Genomic DNA, 27,217 nt, shown 5'->3' on the forward strand with positions numbered 1-27,217 from the left:
TCTCTGGCCTTCGCCCGGTTTTCTTATTTATCACAGTTATGCCTTCTCTTGAAGTTTACGTTGTGGACCATGACACATTATATAGATTTGCTTCCTACTCCCGCTTTCCATGAAATTTCCTTTTATACATTACCAGTTGTATCTGTTCTGTCACCGCCGCTCTCTTCGTCATTTCTCTAAACCCTCTCTCCTCGGCCTTTATTCCCTCTCTCTCACTGCCACCTCCGTTCTCCCCCTACACTCACTCATTTATCTACTTCGTGCCTACTCTTGTTTCGCTTTCCTCAATCTTCCCATCCACCTTGTAGCCCACAATCAGCGAATGCCCACTAGAGCACCTGTGCCCATCAGTGGCTGTGCCAGAGCGGCAGCCCTCACCAGCCGTCACCGGTGTGCCACCCTCGGAGGGCAGGAGGTGGTGGCCCAGAGCAGGATGGGAGGATTCCAATCTCATGCCAAGAAGGTAGGTCCTGCCCAGCGGGCGAGCCTTTGGGGTGGGCTCCTGTAAAATGGGGTTGTAATATGGAGCTCCTCGCGAGAGCTGAGTCGTCTCCGAGTCAGAGCGCGTCAGTTTGACGTCGGGGTACCCAGCTAGTTCCATGAGTGGGTTGACAATTCGCAAAACAAGCCAGGTGCACTGAATGCGGAAGGGATGACCTGTTAGCATTGCTAGAACCTATACCTGCATTGCATGGGTGTACCGTTGTCACGGGGAAATTCTGGTATGCATGTGTTTTGTGCCTCTCCATTGCATTAGAATTCTTGCGTTTGGATGTAAATGTGGCAGTCTGAAGTTCTTCTGGTGACCAGAAGCATACATGCCAACATTTCAGAAGAGCAAAGAGGGAGATTTTTTTTTAAAATCGGGAGAATGGGGCTTCAAATTGGGTTACTGGCGTGTATGGGCTTTGGAAGTGTGCTGCTGCAGGATTGGACATTTGAAACACAAATGTACGTTTTTTTTCTTACCTTTTACAAGCATGGAGCGCAATGGCAGGCTGAGAGGGTGATGCAAGTGTTGTCCCCCCCTCCCCCCCCCCGCCCCTGTGTGACACCCCAGCCGAAAACAGCTTCCTGTGCACACACACGCCCCCCCCCTTACTTCACAGGTCTTCAAAAGACAATTGCCTTGTTAATGACCCTTTGTTGTTTTTTCACCCCATCGAGAGCCCCTCCATGGCCACTTTGACTATTGCTGGAAAAATTAGCACTTCACACAATACTAAGCCCTGTCAACAAACCCCGAGGAATCGGGTTTTTGCTTGCAGGAATCGGGAGGCGGGAGACTAGCCTTCAAATCGGTAGTCTCACGCCTGAATCGGGAGGGTTGGCATGTCTGCAGAAGTGACGTTATGGCGTGAGTCGATAGGACTCGGAAGAAAAGAGAATCCACTGACACCCCCCTGAGTTGCTTGGCAGTGCTGAGCAGTGACTTTACTCCTCTCCCTTGAATTATTCAGAGAACGAGGACCACTTTATTTTAGGGTTCTAACCCGAAAGAAAGTCACGTTCCTCAATGGATTCAAAACGAACTGTGCCATTTGAAGAATGGGATAAAGGCTCACTCACGTGTGTTCCACCACTTTACCACTCACGCACTATCTACAAAGGAGCCCTTCCTACAACTGAGTTTCTTTCAGATGTTGAGGTGTGAGAATAACTTAAAGCAGTTTATTTACGAAGTGGGACTTCTCACGTCCTTTTACTACTCGCAGCCCATCATACGCCTGTCTTCCTAGGATTCCACTCGTTAATTTCTGTTTCCTTAATCCTACAAGGTTTATTTCAGGTGATTAATCTTCGAGTGATTAACGCAAAAGCAATTTGTTTTTAATCTTTCTTTTAGTAAATTTCTGGTATTTTGGGGTAAATGGCCAAAATGACTAACGGTACTTCTGTGTTTCTTCATTTTGTTACAACTCCTGGTATTCTTCCCTCTTCCTTTTCTCATTTACGTGTACTCTTTACTGCAGTGCATGTATCCGTTTCCCTTTATTATAATTAACTGCTCCTTTGCCTTTATAATATTTTCATTCAGGGGAACCCTGTAGCCTCTCTGACCATCTGTTTATTTCAAAGCAAACCAGTATATTACATTTACTTTTAAACCTTTGCCTTTGCCTAGCTTGTATCCAATATTATTGTTTGTTGGGTTAATTATTCTGAGATTTTCACTTCTGCTGGAATTGTTCAGAGAAAACGTCATCCCTCCTGTTTACCTCTCATTACAAGTGGTCCTTCTTTTATAACACTGAGTTGTGTTCCGCCCTCCCTTCCACCCCCCCTCCATCCCCCCCGCAAACTCTTTAAGAGCCCTCTATAAATAACCTCGGTCAAGTGGCTGACATCCTTGCTGCTTTGAAACTGGATGTGGCTTTAGAAGAAATCTTGTGCAGATTACCAGAGAAATCCTTTTCGTGCCACATAATCTCTTGGGACAAAAGGTGCCTTTTGCATGTGGTGCGGGGTGTCCCACAAGCTGCAGGCCAGACTGCCCAAGATCCAGGATCACTATCAACAATGACTGAACGATAACCAAGTAGAAAGCCCCATATCTAGTTTAAAGTAAATCATCATGAGCTGTAGGTTACTGGGCCCACGTGAAAACGTTATTTTTCCTTCTACGATTGTTCCATTTATACCACTCTCTTGGTCATCTGATGGATCTTGTTTTGTGCTGAGAGAGGTTAGATATAAAGGGTCCAACAGTCATCCAATGAGGACCAGGAATTGGATTACTAAACTACAAACCAGAAATTAAACTCATGTAAATTACTCTCAAAACAATGCTGTAAAGATGAAAGATAATCACAGCAAGCCCAAATCTCCTGAAGAAACATAGGTGAGCCAAAATCATACACACTAAAAGCGCAGTTAAAGCTATACAGAATAATAGCATTAGTGATGGATGCTGTGAGATCTCTCCAATATGATTTCATCTGGCCATTAGTAATCCCAAATTAAGAATGCACATTCACTTGATTAGAAATTATCATGATAGCTGAGTCGTAATGGAAAATTGTATTTAGTTTATCAAAAGTTAAAGTAAAGTGCGTGCATCAGTATATTTATAACAGGTTATAAAACAGATTTGGTCAGATTCGAATGAGACATTCAAGATAAGAATCCAAAGCTCAGAGTTCAAGAAGGGACATGAAACTGCCTATTCCAGCAGTCTCCCAGAAAGGAAGAGACCACCATGCGTGCACAGCATATGCATCATTTCAGGAAGGATGCAAGGAATGTCCGCATCAGGCAAGTTAAGAGTGCTACAGAAGTTACGCAAAATATCTGCTGCAGGATTTGGTTGGCAGCACATATGCAGATCTCCGTAAGTAAAGAAATAGCAGCAGAGGCTCACCCGCCACCAACACTACCAACCAAGCCACTTCCGCCAAGTCTGTTAAATCACATAATATTATATTCTTAAAGTTCCAAGGATGACACCTCCTGGAATCACCTAATCTGGTCAGACAACCCAGTTCATTGGTCAGTTCATATAGGATGGGTGCCAGGCGCCATTAAGAAGAAGCAAAATGTAGAGAAATAGGTGGGACAATTACACAGTACTTGAGCAATCCACTATGTGACACGTCGAAAGAATGCTCCTTTAGCAAAAGCACATAAGCGAGTTCAAGAGGACAGTTGCCCAGGCAGCTATTCAGGATTGTAACGAAAAATGTTGCAAAGTGTCATGTACAGTATATGATCATGCAGGACAGAAAACATTGTTTCACGTTATTTGTTACACTGAAGAATTTTCTCACAAACAGTAGATTCAGCAAGTCAAGAAATGTCACATATGCAATTAGATCTACATTAAATTGAGCTAATATAACGTAAAATATATGTAATTAATAGACATATATTCATAGAGACCATAAAGACGTTGTGATTCTAGTATAACTCTGATATACTTGAAATCATTTACTATGGTTAAAAATAACACATGTCAGTATGGTATACTTCTGCTCTTCGAACATAGTAACATATAAATATATTTAAAATCTTTATACAAAAATCTCATACGTGTATGACATCAGTACACATGTGAGATACAATCTCTGAAAGTTTCATGGAAGCATCATTAATAAGAAATGTGTAACACCTATTTTTCTCTTGCCATTTAGATGCACACGTCTACACACAAGGAAAGATTTTAACACCATTTATGTCATAATCAGGTTCAATCTTAATGTTTGATAAGTTCTTCATTAATTATACGTACTCTACATGATAATAAAGCAGGATAAGAGGTAAACTCCATAATGTGAGAAGTTAGCATTTACATATTTCTAGCACATAGCAATGAAGTATTGCACTTTGTCACTTAGTAAATCACAATCTATTTTATTGTATGAATATCATCTAGGTTTCACCTTTTCTGCGTGCTTTTATGATGCAGTAACTAAAAATGTTCTTATCCTGTCATGTTTCCTTGATCGTGTAGTTGGTGGAACGTTTATTAACTTTCTTTCAGAAAGTGTCATAAACCAGTTTCTGATGTTATTAAAAGTTTAACTGTAGTTCCCTCTCCAACAGATGTCGACCAAGGCATGTAGAGCAATACATACATGAAACGTAGCAAAGTATTTAACCCTAGCACATGCTATTAAGGTGTTGTTTCATGCTAAGAAAGGCTCTGGTCTTTAAAATAGGCTCTTTTGGGGAGGGTGGGGTGGTTTTTGAGATGGCTGCCCCTGCATGGAGCTGCGATGCAGCGCCATCTCTGGCCGTGTTCTCTCCCATCAAAGTGATAAAGGAGGAATGAAAGTTATGACTCAGCCTGAATAACCACAGTGCTTATGCTAGGTTTATCTGCAGTGTTGAAGATACAGAGGTCCAGATTGTTGCTTGTAAGAAATGGGGTTATGGTTACTTGGGGTGAAACCCTACTTAAGCAGTGGCCACAATCCTTGTGAGGGTGAAGTCACAAGCAAACCCTATACTAACCTGCGTTCAACACTCGGGTAGCTTGGCACAGAGCAGTCAAGCTTAACTCTGAGGTAATGTGTAAAGTATTTGTGCAACACTTCAAACAGTAACACAGTGAACACACGGGAAACATCCTTTACAACGAAACTTTTACAACGCAGTGCTTTTACAACGCAGGTTTTACAACGAAAACCATTACAACGCATTGCGCTGGGGGGCGCTCTAGGATAGGGAATTGATTTAATTTACTATCCAACACCTTCCCTAGTGTCCACGGGACTGGAGTTGGAATAGTAAATTAAACTATTCACTCTCCAGCACCCCAAAGCGCTATGCGTTGTAAAGATTTGCGTTGTAAAAACCGCGTTGTAACAGCATGCGTGGTAAAAGCATGCGTTGTAACATCATACATCCTGAACACACACCACACAATGTGCCAACCCCATTTGGAAACATAGAGCAATTATTAATAAATAAAACAAGACCAAAACTGAAAAAATCCAATTAGTAGAAGCAAAGTTATTAAATTTGAATGATTTTAGTAAAAATAGCAACAAAATGCACAAAGCACCAACTGTGGATGGATATGTGGTCGTGCCGGACTGGGACAAAGTCACAAGTTCAGGCCGAACGCAATGTAGTGCGGGCCAGCGACAAAGACTCAGTTAGGTCAGCTGAACAGAGTACGTTAAATCCTGGTTTGTTGGGAGTTACAAAGATCTGTGTCAAGACTGCATTGTGCACCTGAAGCAATGCGTCAGTTCCAAAATGTGGTTAGGCTGCGGTGTTAGGTCCTGCGTCATCATTGAGAATCCCATTGCCGAGGACTTGCGAAGCAAAATCCGGCGTCGAGGATGCATCACGCAGCCAGGGCGACGTGTAGGTTCCAAGGAGCGAGGCTGCGATGCTTAGTCCTTCGTCTTTGTAGAAGCTGCCATTGATGAGGTATGTGAGGGGCTGCACCAAGGATGCGTCATGCAGCAGCAGTTCCGATGGGGTGACGGGCTGCGATGCGGATCTTTGCAATGGTACTGGTGTATGCAGCAGCAGCATTTGTCTGTTCTGCTCTGGGTTGTGCCATGCTGCAGAGGAGATGGACAGTTTCTGCTGGATCCACAGAGACTAGCAGAGCACCTTAGGCCTACTTCCAAGGGCATCACTTGACAGGGTAGACTCACAGATGGCAGAGTCCAGGTACTGGGTTCAAGGTTGTTAGAGCCTTCTGTCCCTGAGGTTCAAGTCAGGAGGCAAGCCAACTAGCCCTTGGAGTCACTTTGGGGTCTTGGGTTCAAAAGATGCAGGCCCAATCCTTCTCAATCAAGCATGAAGGGCACCAGGCAGCAGGTCAGCACTGCCGGGCAGCAGTTCTTCAGAGTGGACGTTCTTTCAGCAGCACAGCAGACATTTTTCCTGGCAAAGTATCTACTGAACACACAAGTTGATGGACGGAATGTTGTACAATGGCAAAACATTCACCCCCAGTCACAGATCTGGGTTTAATCCATCGTTATTTTGCTCACCCAGCCACCCCAGTTCAGACATGGCCATATGCAAATCAGTCTTGACCCTGTGCCTCATGGGAACAGTCCAGCCCAAACTGCCTAGCCATGTTTTCCTTGGACCGGAATCAAGCATCCTAGGACCGGTTTCTGGCTATCAGCCTTCATCATCCAGGTTAGCTTGACTCCAGTGGCGTAGTGAGCACGGGTCCCACGTCTGGGCATACCCTTCCCACATAGGGTGAACAGCAAAACACACAAGTTGATGGACGGAATGTTGCACAATGGCAAAACATTCACGCCCAGTCACAGATCTGGGTTTAATCCATTGTTATTTTGCTCACCAAGCCACCCCAGTTCAGACATGGCCATATGCAAATCAGTCTTGACCCTGTGCCTCATGGGCACAGTCCAGCCCAAACTGCCAAGCCATGTCTTCCCTGGACCGGAATCAAGCATCCTAGGACCAGTTTCTGGCTATCAGCCTTCATCAGCCAGGATAGCTTGACTCCAGTGGCGTAGTGAGCACGGGACCCACGTCTGGGCATACCCTTCCCACATAGGGTGTACAGCAAAACACACAAGTTGATGGACGGAATGTTGCACAATGGCAAAACATACACACCCAGTCACAGATCTGGGTTTAATCCATCGTTATTTTGCTCACCAAGCCACCCCAGTTCAGATATGGCCATATCATATGCAAATCGGTCTTGACCATGTGCCTCATGGGAACAGTCCAGCCCGAACTACCAAGCCATGTCTTCCCTGGACCGGAATCAAGCATCCTTGGGCCGTGTCTGGCTATCAGCCTTTATCAGCCAGGATAGCTTGACTCCAGTGGCGTAGTGAGCACGGGACCCACGTCTGGGCATACCCTTCCCACATAGGGTGAACAGCAAAACAAATAAGTTGATGGACAGAATGTGGCACAATGGCAAAACATTCACCCCCAGTCACAGATGTGGGTTTAATCCATCGTTATTTTGCTCACCAAGCCACCCCAATTCAGACATGGCCATATGCAAATCAGTCTTGACCCTGTGCCTCATGGGAACAGTCCAGCCCGAACTGCCAAGCCATGTCTTCCCTAAACCAGAATCAAGCATCCTAGGACCGGTTTCTGGCTATCAGCCTTCATCAGCCAGGATAGCTTGACTCTAGTGGCGTAGTGAGCACGGGACCCACGTCTGGGCATACCCTTCCCACATAGGGTGAACAGCAAAACACACAAGTTGATGGACGGAATGTTGCACAATGGCAAAACATTCACTCCCAGTCACAGATCTGGTTTTAATCCATCGTTATTTTGCTCACCAAGCCACCCCAGTTCAGATATGGCCATATGCAAATCAGTCTTGACCCTGTGCCTCATGGGAACAGTCCAGCCCGAACTGCCAAGCCATGTCTTCCCTGGACCTGAATCAAGCATCCTAGGACCGGTTTCTGGCTATCAGTCTTCATCAGCCAGGATAGCTTGACTCCAGTGACTGTGACTGTGAGGGCAGTCCATCATCTTGTGTGTTTTGAAGTATCCACTGAACCATAAGTGTGTGGAAGGGTTGGTGTCTGATATCCAAAATTCACGCCCGGTGGCCTTCCTCTGGAAGGTGGGAGAAGTTTCCAGAAATCCCGTTTGAAGTCTGTAGGCCTTCCTTGCCCTGGCTCCAGGCTAACTACAAGGGGGTATGCACTTTTGTCTGGAGGCAGGACACAGTCTGTTGAAGTGTAAGTAGGGCTGGGCTCAGCTCCCCCCTCATATCCTACCAGTGATAGCCCATTCAGGAATATCTAAGTTCTCTATTTTGTGTGGCTGTCTAGGAGAAATACACAAAGCCCAACTGTCAGCTACACTCAGTCATGTGACCCAGAGACAGGCTACATGCACTAAATATCTAAGACATGAAAATGTCAACTTCTAAAAGTTGTGGAGTAAGCATCAAAAATATAAATTTTCAACATAAATAAAACAATTCTATAGTGAATCTCAAAAAAAGAGAAAGAATGGGATGTATTCCTCTTTTAATACATTTATGATCAGAAATAGAAACTTGAGGGTGCACATTTATCTGATATACATAGGTGACAAAAAAACACAATCACATGAAATAATGTATCCTTATCACCGATGTACTAAAACCCATTTCAAATAATAATCTTAAGGGAAACAACCTATATAGAAAACATACATTTCCTATGCACAACATTTCGTTAGCAAGTTGGAAACTGGGTTGATGCGTTAACATTTCCGTCTTTTATATTGTCCATCTATAAGACCATCTTCAGGTCGTAGAATTCACTTGAAGAACAAAGACCCTTTGATGAGTGGTTTAATTAGAATACTTGTTGGTTAGTGCTGAATAGAGATATTTGGGTTGAGTAACTCAGTGCGTATTCACCGATAGAGCACCGCAGCTGCAGTCGGCACGATGTAGTAATTCTATTTATGCCAAGATACATGAATTGTCTTGAATCACTCCATTTCACTGCCATCCGCATCTGGTATGAACACGCTGATCAATAATGAATGAGGAACATAAAAATAAAAATAAATGTCATTCTACACAGCTATAGATCAGCAACTGCAGTTATTGGAGCCCTTACCTGATTGCAAAGCTCTACAAAGATAAAATACCCAGGTGAAAACAAATATAGAGAGAGATATATTATATTGTGACATAATCTGATCCTAATAATTCCCTTACCCATGAACTATCTTATTTCTCCGATAGGCGGGCCACAAAGAGCCATCCATTATAGAACTTACACACATTATAGTTAAATTTTTCCCAATTATGTTCTAAACTACAACCCAGTTACTGTCATACAGGTCACATGATCCTTACCAAGACTAATAAGATTGCTCTTAACATGTTCTATCCAGGGGTACCTCATTGGATTATCTGTAGTCAGCAGATCAGCTATACAATCCTGCCATACTTTAGCTTCCTTATTTGCTAACAACTGTGCCCCCACAAAGACAGGATTAGTTCTGACCATATGCATTCTGTTTTGGACTCCCAACTTTAATTTAAGTAGATTCATTGAGGTAGACCATGGAACTTCACAGAGTTTCCTTAGAGAGGTATCCTAGGAAAGCGACTGATTTTTAAAAAATTGTTTTGCCCTAAAGCTCAGCTTTATATAATGCCCCCACCTGGGACTTTGTTTCTCGTTTAAGGTTGCTGTCAAGTGGGCCATAATTACTCAAGATGCTGGCAGATCATCCTTTCTGACATAAACAGATGCTCAGGTAAACAAAACCTTCAAACAATTTTAGTTTTTCATTATTTAACCAAAATGTTGCCTTAAGGTGACGCCTGTTTCTCAAAGTCTCAAAGTTACATTTCTAGGAGTGGTTTAAAGCTCTTTCAAATAAAAAAACCCTTTCAATGCTTCCCACAGGGTGTGTAGTCCATTTTCCGCATGGGCAACTAACACAGTATCATCTGCATGTAACAAACATGGAACAGGTGATCCAGTTATGACATTCCACATTACATTTGCACAATTAGTAATTTTTTAATATCTTAATAAAGAGACCAGGTGGCATCTTGCTCAACCCGTTACCTGCAGTAAAGTGTTCTGTTCTTTTTTCTTGGAGGCCAAAGCGTACAGATGCTTTGTATCTGCATAGACTAAAAAGATGGCATCAGTCAAAGCGCGGGGGCCGGGTTTTTGCCTAAAGTCATTCTTAACATAGAGGACAAAGAAGGTAAAACAAATCAGTTTCTTTCCTCGGGGTAATATATTTCATGTTAAAGCAAAAGAGTCTCAACTTTTGCTCAACCGTTCCCAATAATAATCGAAGACCAGCCTCCCAGTCTTTAATTATTTTATTAGTAGACAGGTGGGTTTGCAGCCTTGCTGTCAGAATTTTGCCAAATAGTTGTCCATGCCCTTCAGGGAGTGAGATAAGCCTGTATTTTTTCCTGCACCACCCAACCTCCCTTTTTGAATAAAAGTACTATTGTTGCTAATTGCGAAGATGGGAAGGTGATCCCATCTCCTAGGTCTTGTCTAGTAAAGTGGTCATCATAGGAAAAAACATCCTGTTGTGACTAAATTTAGTTGAGGTGCTTTCCATCTCTTTTGCACTACAATAGCAGCCATCACCTATTCTTATCCAGTGGGAGGAGGGCGTACTTCAATATCAGTGTCTCTCAAAGGGACAGCGTTAGCATCAACACCAGCTGGAGTTGTAGATGTATTCATATGCAGTACAGAAAAATGGTGGAACCAAGCTTCAGCTGTAATGTGACATTCTGAGGTTACATATTTGCCCATTCCACCCCTACCAGTTAGGAGCCAAAAGGTTTACCAATAACTCTTTATCATTTTTCCTGCAACTACACCAGAATGCTGTTGCAAGAACTGTTTTTACTGCCATGTGTCACAGTTATTACCCACTATGCTATTAAAGGCCATGCTGTACACCAGGTATTCCTTCACTTGTCATACAATGCCGCTATTTGAGGTCAGTACTATTTAATGTGTATGTAGCCCCCAAAACACCTGATCCAATCTTATGAACTTCCTCTCATGATATACGGGGAGTTGTTTTGAGTTCGCCGCCACTGCCAAGAGTCACTTTGGGCAGCAAGGAAGGAGCGGGGACACCCTTTTCACTACGGACACAGCAGCAGCGCCGTAGTAGCCGCCTCAGCCACGTTGGGACCACACTTCCCAGCAGTCCCAGCGGCGCGGCGTAACTGACGCCGCAACATCGCGCCAAGAGGCGCATTTAACAGGAGCAACCCTCCGCGTCGCCGGACGAGCCGTTCTAGACCGGCCAAGGACGGGACGGGCCATCCCTCTTTCATCTGCTCCAGCGAAACAAGGTCAGTTCAACTGTAACTGTGTGACTGTATTTGATTCCTGATATAGAGGAGTATAAGAGACAGGCTCCTAACAGTAATCATGGCAACCATACCACCTGATACACCGATCATTAGGAAGTCCACTGGAGGATCTCTACTGGGCACACTGGATAACTTCCTGGTCAGGGTCTCGTCAGCACTGGCCAAGGATATTGAACTCACTGAGCAGAGACTATCCTTGGAAACCCCATTTGATAAGAGATCTTCATTGGCAAGCCTGGCGAGGGCTAGATCACCAATATACCATCTAACTGACTCTCAGGACACATTGCCCCCTTCAGGAGTAGCGGAGCGAAGTCTCTCGTTACAGTCTGTTGCTATCCATGAAACATGCTCAAACTCCCCTGGGATGGACGCTCATATTGTCCCAAAGTTAATCCCCTCTCCCAATATTAAAACCCGCTCAGCCTCCCAAGCAAAATTAGGTCTTCTTCAGCGAGATGCGGGAGTGGCCGCTAAAAGGAAGCGCACTGGGGTACAAACAATTGTGGAAGGTAAAAAAGCTAAAACTGGCAAAATTGACGTGCCCAATGAAGATCCAGTTGCACGACTTCCTCGTAGTCCAGCCCATTCAATAACAATTGCTACAGAAGGGCTTAGCAGGCCTAATTCTACCTTGGGGGGAGAAGTACAAACTTATATGGGCCCTCTGTTTTGGAAGAGACTGGAAAGTACTTAACATTGTAATCCAATTACCGCACAACTGGACTCTATTGAGAACAGATTGGTCTGCCTTGAACTCTCACTCGCATCATTTGAGAAGCAAGCGGGGTTGAGGGATAAGGACTCTATTCACAGGCAGGCTAAAAACACTGCCAAACACCAATTGACCTTAATGATGATGTAGCAATAAACAGTCACATTGTCCCTACACAAAAAAACCCACCATACCCCATGTTAACAAACAGGTTTCCAATCCATCAGCAGATGCAAACATAGTAAAAAGGGATAAATCTCAACAAGCATCTGTAAGCAGACTAGCATCTACATCACACAAACCGCCTATGGTGCCTTTGGCCCACAGAGTTGATCCCCTGCCCATTATTAATCTCCCACCTCAATCAGCGCCTTATGTGGTGGTTTTGGCGGAGGTTCCTGCACTGGCCGAGGGGAAGAGGGAGACATATGCAGAACTCAAAAACAAGTGCACCTTCTGGCTTAATGAGAAACGGCCACTCCCAACAAATATAACAGCAGAAATTCTGTTCGCCAGGAGAGTGAACTGGATTGGCAGGAGTACCAAAACTCTGATGGGGGACTGTGTTATAATTAATTTTAGAGACTGGAGGTGTGTCGAATGTATCTGTAATTGGCCCCAAACTGTTTTGTTACCCGGAATTCTTACCTTGCCTTTGTCCCATTTCTACGAACCCCGGCACCCAATCCCAAGAGAACTATTCTCACAGGATGGAGCGCTGAACCCATGCCCTCTGGGGAACATCATGCTCTTTAATAGGTTCGATGCCCTCTCAGGACTGGGGGACTGCGAGTGACGGTCTGTGCACCAAAGCATAGCACTGAATAGTATATCTTTAGGTAATGGGGGAGTTGTTGAAAAGAGGTCTGGCCAAGTCATGGGCCAGCCATTACCAGATGTCTATGGGAGTTTGGAGTGGAAGGGAGCAGGAGGCCGTTTAGATCTGTTATCATCTAGTGATGAATCCTCCCTTGTTAGGGGCTCATCGCCGAGAGAATCAATGGCAATCTCACCAACAACTCATACTACTGTGTCTACCATTGTACCACCCGCCCCTGTAAAATATGGGTCTATCAATGTATTTTGAGGCTCGAATAGTCTGGTTAACTGTAGCAATCAGCCATCTAGAAATTACAATCAACACACAACCTAAAAAATCTTATCCTGGAACATAGCAGGTCTTGCCACCAACCAGGATATTCCTGACTGGTGCACTTTTGTAGACCTTCATGGGATATGTATATTCCAGGAAACATGGGCTCTTAACCCAATTCACAGACTGGGCTATTCCACGTACATGGAGCCAGCCCTGAAAGGTCCCAGAGGCAGACCATCGGGGGGATTATGTATCTGGATAGGTGCCCATCTTGGGTTTTCTGTAAAAAGGATAGACACCAAAAGCCCAGACCTAACTTGTATTATATTATCACATACTAAAACACCTAAACTGGCACTCATCAATATTTATTCGAGGCCAGTAGGTCAGGGGGGCACCTCCCAGACCCTAGACTCTCTGTCCTCTCTCTTGCACTCCCTCCCGGGAGATGTCGCGTTGATGATTGGTGGTGACTTCAATTGCCATTTTGAACCACTTATAGGAGTCCCCCAAATCTCAACAGAAGAGGATGAAATATGGTCAATCCCTTACCCAAATATGTATCCAGTTAAACAATGGTCAGCCCTGGTACTCCAGTTAACCTCTATAACCTACTCCTTTTCCATCAGAGCATGCAATGGGCGATTCAAGGGGGATAATCCAGGGCATCCAACATACAGCGGAATGGGACGAACGTCTGTAATTGATTTCTTTATGGTTAGCACGCCCCTATGGTCTAAGATTCTCAACTTTCATATCTCTAGTCGCACGGAAAGCGACCACAACCCTCTGACAATGGAGATCAATTTTGATTTGACAACTGAGGGTAATGAAATCTACGAAAATAGTGATCTTAGAATAATTCAAGGTGGGAGGAGAATCAGATGGGCAAACATGAAGAAATCCTCTGAAGATATGGGTAAATTGTACTTAAGCATAATTCCCATCCTAGAAAGGGCAAATTCCATCTTGACTCTTCCATTTGGTACTAGTGCACAAAAGACCCAGTCAGGTTTACATGAGGAACTCATTACCCTATTGGCGAACTCCTTTTATAAAACAACCCCTATTAAACCCAAGGCCCATGCTATCAAACATCCCTGGTTCAACAAGGGTTGTAGAGAATTAAAGCATGGGATACTTAAAGCATTGAAACAAGGCACCCCGGCTGCCGTGACTGAAGTCAGGCGTGCTTACAAACTAATGACTTTTAACGCAAAAAAAGAGTGGGAAGAAGAACGATGGCACGCCTTCAGATCCGCACTCGAGGCCAAAGATCCACAGTCGTTCTGGAATCTAGTCCACACGGGGAAACCAGAAGGCAGGACCTCGATTGATCCAAATATTCCTGAAGAACTTTAGTCCTTACACTTTAAAGAGCTCTACTCTATTCCCCCAATCTCAAAAACCTTAGCCCCCACTCCTTCGACGGTCTTGGACTCTAACTGGCCCACACCACTTTTCACCTTGGATGAGGTTTTTATTGCAGTGCATTCCCTGCAATCAAACAAAGCCCCTGGACTAGATAGGATCCCAGGCGACCTCTTCAAAGAAGAACCGGTAGTCTGGCCCCCTATCTTTTACTACTCTATAATGCAATCTTGCAGGGCCTACCTCTCCCAGGTACATGGTTGGGGGCAGAAATAATACCCATCTACAAAAAGGGTTCTCTGCTAAAACCATCAAATTATAGGCCAATTAGCCTTATTGATGTAAGCCAGAAAATCTATGCAAGACTACTCTTGCAACGCCTACTGGATTGGGTAAGTGACAATAATATTTTGACTCCTGTCCAGGCAGGCTTTAGGGCTAAAACGTCCACAATCGATCAACTGTTCCGGCTCCAGGTTCTTTACTGGAAGCATGTTGTCCTGGACCAGGGAAGTTTATATTTAACGTTTGTGGACCTTAAGTCCGCATTCAACATGGTGGATCGAAATCAACTTTGGGCTATTTTATTATCAATGCCACCAATTTAAACATCTTCACGATGGCACCTACGCTAGAGTACGCTTTGGAAAGTATGGTCAATTAACTGGGCCCTTTCCAGTTGAGAAGGGGGTTAGGCAGGGCTGTGTTCTTGCCCCAACCCTCTTCTCCCTTTTTCTCAACGGGTTCATAGAAGATTTACTATCAGCAAAAGATATTGACTCCCCAAAATTAGCCTAGCAGAGATTCCCTGCACTAATATTTGCAGACGATACTCTGCTTCTTTCAAAATCCCCCATGGGCATGCAGAGGCTCTTAAACCAGTTTATCAAATTTTGTAACCATAGAAATCTGGTAGTTAACATTGATAAGACCAAGTATATGGTATTTAATGCCAGTACTACTAATTGCCCACATCCCATGATGGAAGGCAGACCACTAGAAAGAGTTCCAACATTTGACTATTTAGGTCTGACCCTAACTGACAGAATGGGGTGGGGTGCACAAATGGCTAAGGCCAACTTAAAACTTATACAGACAACAGGGGGAATTTTAAAAGTAAAACAAAATTGCGCCTACAAAATTGTTAGTGCCCCACTGGAAATCTTCAAAGTACAAGCCGGATCATCTTCCCTCTATGGGGCGGAACTTTGGGGACATGTTCCTTCTACCGATTTAACCACTACAGTAAATAACTTTATTAGGCAAATCCTAACCTTGCCTAGAAGCACTCCATTGGTCCCACTTAGGCTAGACCTGAATATCAGGCCTATTGCCGATGCTATCGCCTCACGTCCTCTTCTTTTCTGGAGGAGGCTGTGGAGCACCCCCGAACTAGAAAGTTATAAAAAGGAGCTAAAGGTGGTGCTAGCCTCCCCAGGAGCAGGCAGAATCCCATGGTTACGCTTTGTTAGACAGTCCCTTGCTCAAATTGGATACGAAAACTTATGGACAAATCCTGAGGTAACATCTCTAACTATTTCTAAGAAAACATTATCCAGTGCCATGAAGGACTTTAACCTCGGGAGGACACTTCGTTCAGTTTTACCAACGAGCCTGACTGGTGCCTTCCTGAGTCATAAGTCTATTTACAGCTTCGAACAAGAAATAGATGTAATCCAGCCTACTTTAGCGAAGAAGCTGTACTTGCAGTTTAGATTCGGAACACTGCCCCTTTATTCTATGACTGATAGGTGGATGGGAGGTTCTGTACATCTATGCCCTGGTTGCAGAACCGAAAATGAAACGATTTTGCATGTTACTCTCTTTTGTCCAGCTTATTCACTTATACGAAGAAAGTGGATAATACAGCTATGCAACAACCTGGGCATTAGGGACTACCTAGCATTCTTTAGGATTCTGAAGTCTGACACAAATCCATTAATAGTGTCTGCCATAACTAAGTTTTTGTTTTCTATGTGGTTTACCAGAAAAAAATTACTCACCTAAGGAGGACACTCATGTTTTTATTTGTAGAGTCTTGAGAAATAATTGGTTCAACAAACGATATCTTAATTTTTTTTTTTTACTTTTAAAATCTATTTAAATTTTTATAGTCTTAACAAATTGTCTTCTCCCTTCTGATTCTATACGATGTATTTTAACCCTCACAATTATCAATGAACTGTCGGAAAGTGAAATTGTATTTTTATGTACTTTGATGGTTATAACCAACCGAAATAAAGTTTATTGAATGAATGAATGAATGATATACGCGGATGAACCTCAGATTGTCATTCAGCAGGATGAGACCTCCCTCCATACCCAGATCCACTTTCAATACTTTCTTTCAGCCTGTGCTAGTGAATGAGTTCCAGTGCATTGAAACAAATTACAGACAAGACGGCAACTGAAGATTGAGCAGTCTCTCACTCTTCATTATTTGGGACGTATTTCCTTTCATTTTTAGGTCGAGCGTGAGCCGGCAGCGAAGCTGCCCCGCCCTGCAAGAGATCTTGTAAACAAAAAGGGACTCTAAGCCCCGCCCCTCCTTTCATTTGGGTAGCGTCAGCGTTTAGGGTAAACACTGGCTTCCCAATGGAAAGGAGTGTTTTTGGGTGCCACCCTGTCCGTTTTTTGGACAGCCCCTATGGACACCGGCCGGCCGTCTTGAATACTCTTCTTATCTGCTTCTCTGATGAGGCTGTTCAGGAAAGGTTCAGGGAGAGTTCAGCAAGCTGAAGCTCAGATCACGCGCCTCTGTTTATCAGGAATTCCCTCCGAGCTGCTGCGGTGAGGTCACCGCCTTACAAGAGGCCTTTTGGGAGGGAGAAGGGGGGCAAGCCAGACTCACAATTGTATTGTGTGTGTAAAAGGCCGCTTTATTGAAACAGGTGCACATCACAAACTTATTAACTGGCTCCTCGCCTTATAAAACTAAAACCTCTCTAAACATCGAGTTACCTGACCCCTTGGGTTTCTTCCCCTGCCCCTACGATCCCCACATGATAAAAACATCCCCCACCCTGCAAAACACAATACATTAAATGCAAATACATTACATAAATTACATAATACCCAATCCTATCCCATAACCTTTGACCTTCTTGACCCCTCAAACCTAACCTCCTATCCTTTTTCCTGCAACTGTAACTAATGAGCCCCAATGTAAAGCCTCCAACCTGTTTAACCTTTCCCCGATCCTGAACCCAACTCCCCAATTTAACCCTAACTACCAAAAACTCCAGCCAAACTTGGCCAACTTCCAAAACAAACATCGCCACCCAGGAAAAGTCAAGAGGATAGGTGGCTACACTGCCGCCCTACTTATCCTGACCCCCCTCCCCCACCCCGCTCCCCCAACACCAGCCAAAAACCATCCCGCTCTCTAGCGGACCCCCAGCAACCGCGCCAACACTTCGCGAAGCTCCAGCAGGTACAGATCCATGCCCATATGGGACAAATGGACCCCGTCCCCCCTGAACAGTTCTGGGGCGTCGTATCTTATGTCTTTATGCCATATCCTAGAGAAACCCAGGTGCCTACAGAACCTCACCATATCCACATTGACCTTCCTCCTCGCTTTGTCAATCGCCTGAGGATGCACCGTGCCCCTCCACACCCGACGCGGCACAAACTCCGTCCACACCACCATACAACCTGACCACCTCCTTTTAATCTCCCCCAGGTCCCTCTTCATGGCCCTCATAAGCACAAGACCAGTCTCCCTCACCATATCGTTTTCTCCCAAATGCAACACTAGGACATCCGGACACCTACCCGCTACCACCATTGAATTGAGAGTGGACACCAGCTCCCGCCACAACATGCCCCCTTTTCCTTTCCAACTTATATTAAATACATTCGGATTGAACCCCAAATTTCTGCCAAAATAACTGGATTGCGCCTGCACCTGGGCCCTCCTCACAAAAGAATGCCCCACAATCCAGACCGCCATGTCTCTGGCGAGGGGACCCACAACCGAACCTAAAAAAGAAACAAACAGTAAGTACCACGTTCCCCATAGTCACCGCGCGCTTCAAACGCCGGGCGCTTCCCGAATGTACCGGCGATAGCAGTCCGACTACCACCTGCCCAGCCGCATGATGTCCCCTCGCCCCTGCCCTGTCCGGTGAGCCTCCGATGCCGCTCAGATTCTGAAAGAGTGGGTGCCAAAGCGCTTCCCATCCGGCCCCAGCCCCCGCAATGCCTTACGCAAAACCGCCAGGAGCTGTGCCGCCGACACCCGACGGCCATCCGCATGTCGAAAAACTGCCCCATCTACATGCCCCGCCGCTGTCAAGCGCAAGCCCCACCTCACCGGGCTCCCACCTTCCGACGCGCCCGCCGACAATGACACCCAACGGCCCACCCCCCTCTGATCCGTCTTTGCACTCCTCAACCACACGTGGAGCTCCATCTCCCCAAACAACACCTCTGACCATTGCAACCCCACGTCCTCTCGCACACCCAGCAACTCACAAACCCTAAAGGCTCCCGCAAACATCCATGCCATCAGTGTGGCGAACAAACAGGCCTCCCCGGCGGTGAAACACACACCCGGCAACGCATCGAAGACCTGCACCAGCAACCCCGGCGACAACGGCTGGCGGACCCTGCACCCTCTCCCGCATTCTCTGGCCCACCTCTCCAACATGCGAGACCCCAGCTCCCCCGCCGACGGCGCATACCCCACAACAACTTGCCCATGAATGCTATCCCCGCCAGTTTGCTCGCAATCGTGACCCGCGTGAAACCCTGGTCAATTAAATCCAAAATGAATTGCACCATGTCCTCCTGCCTGTCCCCTCTCGCGCCCGGCCTCTGCGCCCCGGACGCCAAGAAATCTTCCCAAGCAGTCAAGTACGTCACCACCTTCGTCGATACCGCCAAGGACCCTAGAACCAGCTGCAACATCCTGTGTTGCCTGCGTACCACTGAGGGGGAATGCCAGTCGGCTCCTGGTCTGCGTCCTTGGCTAAGTCTCGGAATCTCCCCCACTGCGAACATGACAAAGCATCCGCAATGTCATTATCGACCCCGGGTACATGCACCGCGCGGAAAGCAATATCAAAACGCAAGCAGCCCAGCACAAACACACGCAGCAGTTTCAACACCTGCACATCTTTCGCCGACTGCCGATTGACCACCTCCATATTGTCCACATGAAAAGTTACTCTCGTGTGTGCCAGCAGCTCCCCCCACACTGCCACCGCCACGATCAAGGGAAAAAGCTCGAGGAAGGTGATACTCCTGTCCCCTCCCGCCCACTCCGGGGGCCACTTTTCCGCGCACCACCGCCCCTGCCAGTACAAACCGAAACCGTCGCTCCCTGCCGCGTACGACAAGATCTGCACGTCCCACACCAGAGCCTCCCCCAACTGCATGGGAATTCCATTGAAATGCTGCAAGAACATCCGTAAATCCTCTTTGACTCCCGCGGGGAGCCGGACATGGTGATGCAGTGGGTGCCGCCCTGCCAACGCCCTGGCCAACCTTCTACAAAAAGTCCTCCCCACGCGCACCACTCTGCAGGCGAAATTGAGGTGGCCCAGCAAAACCTGAATCTCCAAAACCGTAACCTTGGGTAGTGCCAACATTCCTTCCAGCTCCAGCATGTGCTGCTTTTTATCCACTGGTAAACAGGCCTCCATTGCCACCGAGTCCAGTTCAATCCCTAAAAAGGACAGCGCCGTGCCTGGCCCCACTGTTTTCTCCGGCGCCAGTGGCACCCCCAAATCCCCTATGAGCTCTTGGAACCTGTCCAGCGCCTCCTGGCAGTCCGCGGAACCGGGGGAGTCGACAAGAAAAAAGTCATCCAGGTAGTCTGTAACACCTTGGTGACTCATCCGTTCCATAAACAGCCACTGCAGGAACGTACTGAAACATTCAAAAAGTGCGCAGCACATCGAGCAGCCCATCGGCAATGCTTTGTCCACGTACCAGCGGCCGTCAAACTGAATTCCCAGTAGGCCCCAATCGTCTGGATGGACTGGGAGCAGCCGGAAAGCGGACTTGATGTCTCACTTTGCCATCCTTGCCGTTGCGCCCGCCGCCATTACCAAGGCCATGGCCGCATCAACGGAGAAATACGAGACCGTAGTCTCCCGCTCGTCGATGAAATCGTTCACCGAGCCCCCTTCGGGCAAGGAAAGGTGCTGTATCAGCCGAAACTGTCCTCTCTCTTTCTTTGGCACAACACCTACCTGGCGAGACAATGACCTCCTCCAACGGCCAATACTCAAAAGGACCCGCCATGCGGCCCTCGCACACCTCCTTCTCCAGTTTGCCCCGCACCACCTCCGGGTGCTCCTTGGCAGACTTCAAGTTGTCGGCCCACCTCCGCCGCCTGGGGCCCTCGTACCACAACCGGAACCCTGCCCTCAAACGTTCGGCGGCCCCCACGTCAGGGTAATCGCGTAGCGCCGCCACCAGCTGATCCACCATAACCGACGTAAGAGCCCTTTGACCCAGGACCCTTATCACCTCTGCCCGTCCAGGCTGCCTGATGGGAACTCACCCGCTGACCACCTGCTGCCCCTCTCTGACCTCCATCACCTCTGCCCGTCCAGGCTGCCTGCTGGGAACTCACCCGCTGACCACCTGCTGCTCCTCTCTGACCTCCTTTGGATGTGCCCGCTGCATCCCAGCACCTGACCAGGGGGTGTCCATACTTCCTGCAGCCGGAACATTCATGCCGGAAACGGCAATGCTCCCGCGTACACAAACCTTTGTTGTAATCCCAACAAGGGCCTGCGTTGCCGGACTGACTTTTGACCGCTGCCCCACCCCTGCCCGGGTGGGGCATCCCTGAAAGGGCTGGTAAATTATGGGCAAGCCACTCGCTGTAAAAATGGTTTTCCCTCACCCCACCAACCCCATCGTGTGTTGCCAAAGGTCCGTATCTAATTCGCCACATTTTGCCTCCGGGTCCCAGGCCATCCGCGCTCTGAACTCTTCATCGTACTGCGCCCAGGCAAAACCACCCCACCATAATCTGGGCCTTCCTAATAACGTCCATGTATTTAAACAAGCACACTGACCGCTCCGGAAACTTCTCGCAGTACACGCTCGCAAAAATAAAAAAGGCCGCCGTCCAGTTCTCTATCGTGAGAGGCACTTTCGGCCTCTTCTGGAGTTCATACTCCTCCTCCTTCGAACCCTCCTTCGCCCGGACCTCCCGATGAAGTAACTTAAGAATCTCCACGTACTCCCCCTTCCAAATCCTCTCTTTCGTAGCCAGCATCAAGTGCGCCCCCTGCGGCTTCGTGACCCCCATATACGGGAGCTTCTTCATTTTTAGCTTCTTACTCTCCAACTTAGCGGCATCCGCCCCAGGTTCCGCCCGCGTCAGCTGATCCTGCTGCTCCAGAGGGCCCGGTCACCCCTGCCCCTTTCGCCCCGTCCGGCGCCTCCGTGGCTCCCACACCCGCGTCTTTGCCCGCCGGCTCCTGGAGCACCGCCTCCGGCCCCACCCCCTTGTCTGTCACATACTTTCCTTTACGCAGCCACACACCCCCAACCCCCCCCTCCCCTCACCCCCACCGATACCAGAAGCGCTGCTGCCGATGCTCCCGCACCTGTCACCAAGGCATCCACCGTCCGTCCTCCACCATGCCGTTCCACCGCCGACGCTCTCTGCTCCCAACGAGATGCCCGGGCCGCCCGCTCCTGCTGGCCCCGTGACCTCTACAAAACACCATCAACAACATTATTGCGCCCCCCTCCGCCCTCACCATCCCCCAATTCCCCTTCCTCCAAGCTATCCTCATCCTCTACCACTTGCACAAAACCTGCTCCACACCCCCGTCCCGTCGGCGGCGCCGACTGGCCCCTTCCAGCCACATTAAACACAACCCGCGTGGTGCTCCTCCACCGGTGAGACTCCCCAGGCCGCTGGTGCCCCATGGGTGCTGGGGTCGGCGAGCCCACCACGGGCCTTCTTGTGCCGGCCGCGACGGGATCCCCCGCCGGTACCAGGCTTGCCGCGGGAGGCTCCGCCTTCCCTTCGCCTTGGCGCCGCTGGGCCGTCCACAGCCCTGCCAAGTCAAGAGCCCCTCGCCGCTCTTCCTCCTGCAAGAAAAATGGCCGGACTGGAGTGCTGGGTACCTCACTCCACCTGACCCCCGACCCACCCTGCCTCCCACCTGTCCCCCGCTCCCCCTCCCCCCTGTCTGCCCAATCACCTCCTCCCCGTCATCGCTCCACACCAACCCCCCAAAACCTGCTCCCCTGTCGTCGGACCCCTCCGCCCCATCCCTCCCGCCCCCCGCGCCAAACCCCTGCCCAGATGAACCCCCCCATCCCGGCCTCCCTTCCACCTGCAAGGCATTCGACCCCCCAGGCCCTCCCTGCCCTCCCACACGTCCCTGACCCCCTCCTCCAACGACTCAAAGACGTCTAGTCCCTCCCAGTCCCCTCCGCTCTCCTTTAAAATCAGCAACGTGGACCACTCCCTTCTCTTCCCCTGCTCACCCTGGGCCCCAAAGCCCTCCCCCACCCCCCGCCGGGCATGCCTCCCACCTCCTCCAACACCACGTCCTCCAAGGCCCCACCCATCCATTCATACCTACCGGATCCCCCCCACCTTGATTCCCCGGGGTACCTGACCTGCTTGCTGCCGCCCCCCGGGCCTACTCCGTCCTCCGCCCCCCCCGGGCCAGACACCCACAGCCCCCCTTCCGTGCACCCTTTCCCCGACCTGCATCTGTCCCTGTCTCCCCCGCGCTCTACTTGGACTCGTGGGGGGAACTGACATCCGCCCCCCCCTGTCGTGTGCCTGCCGCGTCCATGGGGACCACGTGTTGCTTCGCCGACGAAGCGCTCCCCTCCCGGGGGGCCCGCTTGGCCTTGGCCTTCCCCCCCGCCCCTCCTGCACTACCCTGACGCTCCTCTCTCGCCACGGGGGGAGCGCTCTTCCCGCTGCCCCACCGCTATGCACGCTCACCCCCTCCCGACTCCCCTGCCTACACTGTGATGGGGGAAGTGTTCCTCACACCTCCCCCCATTTGCTCCCTGCCGCTCTCCCAGGCCCGCCTGCCCCTGCACTCGAGGACCCGGTGGACCCCTCCGCCCGCACTTCCAAGACCTCCTCCGAAGCAGCGGGCGGTCCAACTCCACTCCGGCCGGCCCTGACGGCAGACCCCCAGATCGCCCCCGCCGTAAAGGCCTCCCCCGGCCCCCCGCATCCCCTGCACCCCCAGCCCCGCTCCCCAGGGCCCCGCTCAGCCCCTCCTCACGGCCCGGGTGTCTTACCTGGGTCCTTGCGAGCTTCCGGGGTGGTGAGCAGCCAGAACGGCCGCTGCCACTCCAGCCGATGCGCTCCTCACCGGCCGCCCCCCCCACCTGAGGGGCCACCAGGAGGTCCATTCGTCCTGCTTCACTGAGCAGGCGAATGGCCTCCAAAACACGAAAATCCTCAGCTGCCATCACGCTATCCCGAAGGTACGCACAACCACCACAAGCCAGACAAACTTGCCCACAACCTTGACAAAAACCACTCCTTGACAAAAAACCTCTCCTTAAGCGCTCCCAGCTACCAGGTTACCAAACCTAAAATGGTGGCTGGGCAGGCCCCGTTAACCCTTAAAATACTTTGGGCTTGCTTTTATCCTTGGGCTGCTTTTGCGCTATCCCAAAGCAGCCCAACGGCCCAAATGGCCGTCGCCATCTCACCCCCCTCCCCCTCCCAATCTGCCAGGGGGGCGCCCCTCGAGGCTCGGCTGCCCCCCAAAACCCCCTTGTTCGTTTGATTTTTGATTTAGTGGATCCAGATTCTGAACTAGAACATTCTCTATTTTTCTACTCAGTGCAAAATCAGAAAATCCTCATTCATCTGAAACAAGACTCCGGAACACGTGTGTGTGTTGTTTTTCATTTTCCAGAGTACATTTTCTGTCAGATGCAATACCCGTATGAGCTACATGCATAAAAGCTTTCAGTTATTTATGGAGGTATTCTGTCGGTCGCAGTGGATCTTCTTGTTGCATACCTGCTTGCATACCGCTGCAGGGTGCTGCGTGGGTCAGGGAGGCAGGGTGGTTTGTCATGGATGTATCTTGCGCAGCCCCCCCACCTCCAAGACATTTTACGTGCATTGAAACCTAGGATATAGTTCCGTTTCGCTATATCACGCAAATCTCAAGGTTTTACATGTTTATTTCCCAGTGGGAATATATTAATTAGTGAAATGGTTGTTGGACTACACACTCCTACCCATCCCCCCCCATCCCGCCGGCCTATCCCTTTTCCCACTACTAGCTCTTGTTAATTGTGGTGCAGCTCAATTCTACCTCTCTCCGACTGGGAACTGAAATATCTTCAAATAAACGCGTCCTTAATCACATTATGCTATGGCGATCCTAAGGGTCTTACACTTTTGATAGTGATTGTTTTTTTTTTTGCACGTGGCCCAAAAGTGGGATAAATCCATTGCATACTCAACTTAACCATCAGCAACCCTTTACAAGAGCATCAGTTTTCTAACAAATGAACAAGGCAAACTCGGACAAGATCCTGTCTTTCGGGCACTATTTTTTCCTGAGTAAAAATAAAGCAGCCTCGAATGGGGGGACGCACCATGCAAACGACAACTAAGTGATGTTTGTTGCAGCGACGCATTACTGTTTCTATTGTTTTCTTGTTATTGTTCTCATATATTGTGACTTATTTTTTTTTTTTAATTGGACCATAAATATAATGAATAGCCAATTGGCAAAATAGGTGAGCATGTTCCCAAAAAGTCTTGTGGAATTCCCAGTGGAAGTGGCAAGAGCCCTAGCCCGTTCTTCAACACTGCTGCACTATTAAGGCTGATGCGGATTGCAACACCCATGCATACGTTGGGCATTATGGAGGGACTGTTTACAGGCATTCGTCTAGAGAGACATTCTGGGCAAAAAACGATGGACTAGAATAAGACTCTAAGCAATTGCAGTGGCTGTGACTTTTGAAAGCACTCCACCCGTTATCAGGGTTATTTGTCTCGCCAATTCATTGTGAAAGACAGCATTACCTTGACTGGAATTTCACACTTGTGCTTTAAATTTGGATCACCTCTTAAAGATCACACGAAGGACTGCTTTCCATACCTCTTGGCTTCAGATCTCATATGAAAGAGTTTAAATACCGTAGCTGAAAAGAGTATTGTCAGTAAATGATTTGTGAACAGACAATTGGGCTTTTACAAGATAAATGAAATATTCTTGGACATCAGTGAAAACTCACTGTTTCCACTAGATTAGTCAATGCACTATGCAAATATATTTACAGAACTTCTGTAGCACTTTTACTGGAACAACTTACTGGTGAGGAAACCGTATAATAAGGTGAAATAATAAAGGAAAAAATAAGGGGGTGCAACAGACACTAGTATATACCAATGTGACAAGTAAAAACAGTGCGTACATCCTAAATGTGCTTTAAATTAGCCACAAATACCATAGTTCTCCAACAAAAGTAGGGAAGACAACATGGTTTAGTATTATAACATTAAAAAAACACCTTGACATGACAGCTGCAATTCAGCAGCTGAACTAGCAGTCCAGTAGACACTCCCCAGCCCATGGGATGTAACCACTAGGAAAGCATGCAACCAGAACACCACATTTAAAACACGCTAGTAGAACAACCGTTGTAAATCTCAAGATGAAATCATCCTGAACTTAGAAGTCCGTGTGACAGCAGCAAGCTTCTTAAAGCCTCAGCCCCACCTCATTCTTACTAGAAGTCCACATGATGGAGACAAGAGTAAACACAGCACAGAGAAGTTTCATTATTGGCAAAGACTTTAAGTAGAATGTCTCCACAACTGATTACAAATGGCCACAGTGGACACTATAGCCATAATCTACAGCATTTTTCCAGGCCAGGATGGCAGCCATACGGAAACACTTTCCAGCCAAGCACCAGACTGTTGGCATGTGGCAACAATGGCGAAGATGCCAAGGAGGCAGCCCCGCAATACCAAGTCACACATTCTGGGAAACCACGTTCTTACTGCCTGGGACGGACTGACTACCTGGCAGTTTCGGATGCTGCTGAGCTGGGGGCTGATTTCACAGCGGTGGGGGCTGATTTCGTTCATGGAGACCTGCGTGTGCTTCGAAATAATTAATGCAAAACGAATTTTGTTTAGCACACGCAGGTCTCTATGAACGAAATCAACCCCCAGCTCAACAGCATTCAAAACTTCCCGGTAGTCAGTCTGGCCCTGCTTACTGCCATTTCTGGTTCTGCATTCCATCTGCAGCACTTTTTGCTGAAAGCAAAAATGAAGAGGGACTTGTACCTCCTCTGGGATCCGGTATGAATCTAAAGTGACGCTGCTCTTCTCCACTGCTTGAATTCGGGCCTTTTGCTGCAAAATTGCTGCCTGCTACCAGGCTAAAATGGGATAAGCCTATACTGATGTAGTGAAAAGCCACCTGTCCTGGCAGAAGTCGAAGAAGTATCTGGGTATCGCCGAAGGACTCTCATGAGTTTGAATAAAAAAAAAATATATATATATATATATTGAATTGGAGAAAGTCTAGGCTCAAGTTAATGTTATGAAAGCAAGGGTGTTCTGCTTTTTACTTATGGAAATCGTCACAAGAGGATTTCTTGGAGTAAACTGTTTCTTATTCCTGATTGAAGTATTCACAATATTATATTTTAAAAAATACATTTCTTACGTTTTTGTAGCTGATCGATTAATTACATCGTGTTTATTTCTTTTTTTGTTACCCTTTTAACATTGGAT

At 47.8% G+C, this 27,217-nt stretch overlaps 1 protein-coding gene across 1 annotated transcript in view; it reads left to right on the forward strand.

The window, feature by feature from the left end:
- Nucleotides 1-322: 322 nt before the first annotated feature.
- Nucleotides 323-27,217, forward strand: part of LOC144753612 (protein FAM107B-like) — a 98,888-nt gene continuing 71,993 nt past the window's right edge. The window contains exon 1 of the mRNA XM_078641249.1: nt 323-463. Coding sequence (XP_078497375.1) covers nt 323-463 — 141 coding nt within the window. The remainder of the gene's footprint in view (nt 464-27,217) is intronic.

This window comes from Lissotriton helveticus, chromosome 5_1, assembly GCF_964261635.1.
Source record: "Lissotriton helveticus chromosome 5_1, aLisHel1.1, whole genome shotgun sequence".
Lineage (NCBI taxonomy): Eukaryota > Metazoa > Chordata > Amphibia > Caudata > Salamandridae > Lissotriton > Lissotriton helveticus.